General features: G+C 28.2%; 1 protein-coding gene across 2 annotated transcripts in view; it reads left to right on the top strand.

Annotated features, from left to right (window-relative positions):
* The window catches only part of LOC111630967 (ras association domain-containing protein 10-like), a 17,775-nt gene extending 16,210 nt beyond the window's left edge, over nt 1–1,565 (top strand). For both annotated transcript variants that reach the window (XM_023375137.1, XM_023375138.1), the window contains exon 2: nt 105–1,565. In XM_023375137.1, coding sequence (XP_023230905.1) covers nt 128–1,240 — 1,113 coding nt within the window. In that variant the 5' untranslated portion in view covers nt 105–127 and the 3' untranslated portion in view covers nt 1,241–1,565. The remainder of the gene's footprint in view (nt 1–104) is intronic.
* The last annotated feature ends 812 nt before the right edge of the window (nt 1,566–2,377 follow it).

Raw genomic sequence — 2,377 nt, 5'->3', positions numbered from 1 at the left:
AATATAATATAATATATAAAATATTTTAAATTTTATAAGCTATATTATATATCAGATTTTTAATTTTTTTTAAATTACTGATAAATTAATTTATTTTTTATTAGGTATAAGTAAATGGTGTTAAGGCATGGGAACGGACATCCCTCTGTGGATAGGTGGATTCAAGAAATGGGTCATAGGTGTCAACAAACACACAACATGCGAAGACATAGTCAGAGCCGTACTTGCATCGAACGATGTTGATAGACAACACAGGCATCGAAGAGATAATAGAAACTACACGATAGTGGAAAGATGGAGAAAGGTGGAACGACCTTTAGATTCAAAGTCGAGGATTCTTAAAGTGTGGAAGACATGGGGTGACGAACAATGCAACGTCAGATTTCTGATGAAGAAAGTTCATCATCCAACCATAAAAGATTATCGAACACATAGAAGAAAACACTTGAAAATAGTAAATAGACTTTCTAAATCCAATTTGTGTCATCATTCGGAGGAAGTCAAACTGTCCACGGAGTATACCGATTTGAGCATCGAAGAGCTTAAAAAGGTAATTCGTAGACAAAATGAAAACTTATCGGAACAGTTGAAAAGTTTGGAAGAAAAGGACGATGAGATTGATTATTACGAAACCAAGATTCATCTGATTCGTATGCATCAGATAGGTGCTAATTATGTACAAGATACATATTTAGGTGGAAGCGACGAAGAAGATTCGAGCGCTTTACAATCCGATTCCAGTGAAATTATACAACAAGTGATTCAAATGTACGAAAAACTGTTAGATACATGTAAAAGGTTAGAAAGCGAAAAGAGGACTATTTCGCAGCTCACTTCGGAAATCAAAAGTCTCGGTGATAAACTCGATTCTTCCAATAATATAGACGAAGAAATCGAAAGGATTCGCCAAAGATTGAACGAATTAGTTAACGTAGTAGAAAAACAAGATAATATAATTAAAGAAAACGAAAAATCTCTTACAGACATTACCAAATCTCTTCACGAAAAAAACCATTGTATTCAAATCTTAGAAACGGACTTAGAAAAGTTAGAAAACGAATCCTTAAGGCTACAGCACGATTATGATATTGTGCACGGTCTTCAACCGGATAAAAAAGTTGTCAAAACTAAATCGTGTGATGTCACGAACGAAGGAGTTGATAGCAACTCTGATACGGGTCTAAGTTCTCTTCACAGTAGTAGTGATGACTGCGTTGTAGTATTGGATACACTTGTATAGAAAAATATAGATATATACGATTTCACCTTTTCCACAGTTATATTCCTCTTTATATTCTCTTCCATCTTACATATTATACATTTTTTATTTTTATTTTTTAAATTACTCTTCTCTGGGCATTATCCCCAACTTTATTCGACTTTTTCAAAAATTTAATTCTATTTTAATATTAAATTCTGTGCAATAACTATTAAAAAATAATAACATTTGTGTAAAACATGTGAAATTGCCTGTCTCTGTAAGTAAAAATTCGTGATCTTTTGAAACATTACTTGTGTATATATATGGATCCATATCCTGTATCATATGTCGAGTTACATTTGGAATAAGCTATTGAATCTATATTCGAAAATTATATTTGTAAATATTATTGAATAAATATTTGAAACGAAATTATTTATATGATATAAATTATAAAATATGCATAAATTCTATCATCTATCCTTAAAAATTTATTACAAATAATATAAATAAAAGTATATAAAGTTCGTATTTGATATACAATTTATTAAATACTCTATAATCAATTATAGAGAATTTAATATTTATAAATAGATCGATGCTTATAATTAAAATGTTTATAAAGCTTCGACAAATATCTCTACTTTTAATGATTTGTTTACATTTTATTAAATAAAAGGTAAAATTTCTAATACTAATATCAAATTACTGGAAGTAGTATCTATATTTTATTGTTCTGTATAATAAATTTTCATTTAATTATACTTAAATGAAACACAAACTTTTAAAATCACGTCGAAGAATTTAAAAAAATTATTAAATTGTTATAAATTAATAAATCTTTTTAATTTATGCAAATACTCAATGTCTATGAATTTGTTCTGTTGGGATGCTGGAATTTAGGGCATAAAATGAAATTTTGGAATATATTTTAAGCTAATTCAAACTCCAACGAGAATTACAAAGAAGAAAAGTAATTTTTGTATGAATTTCTACTGGATAATGAATATTAAGCTTTAAAGTTCTAATAATTTTTTACGTACAAGTTTAACGATCTCGAGATGGAGTTTTCAGTATTTAGTCTTTAATTATTCCGAAATTATGTAAATAAGCGTCATTTAAAATATTCACATTACGCATTATAATTAGTTTTTAGAAGTGTAAATGTTGTAAAAA

This window comes from Centruroides sculpturatus, unplaced genomic scaffold (assembly GCF_000671375.1).
Source record: "Centruroides sculpturatus isolate CEXI.00-Female unplaced genomic scaffold, Cexi_2.0 scaffold753, whole genome shotgun sequence".
NCBI classification, from domain to species: domain Eukaryota; kingdom Metazoa; phylum Arthropoda; class Arachnida; order Scorpiones; family Buthidae; genus Centruroides; species Centruroides sculpturatus.
Note: the sequence above shows the minus strand (reverse complement) of the source record. Positions and strands in the feature narration are given on the sequence as shown.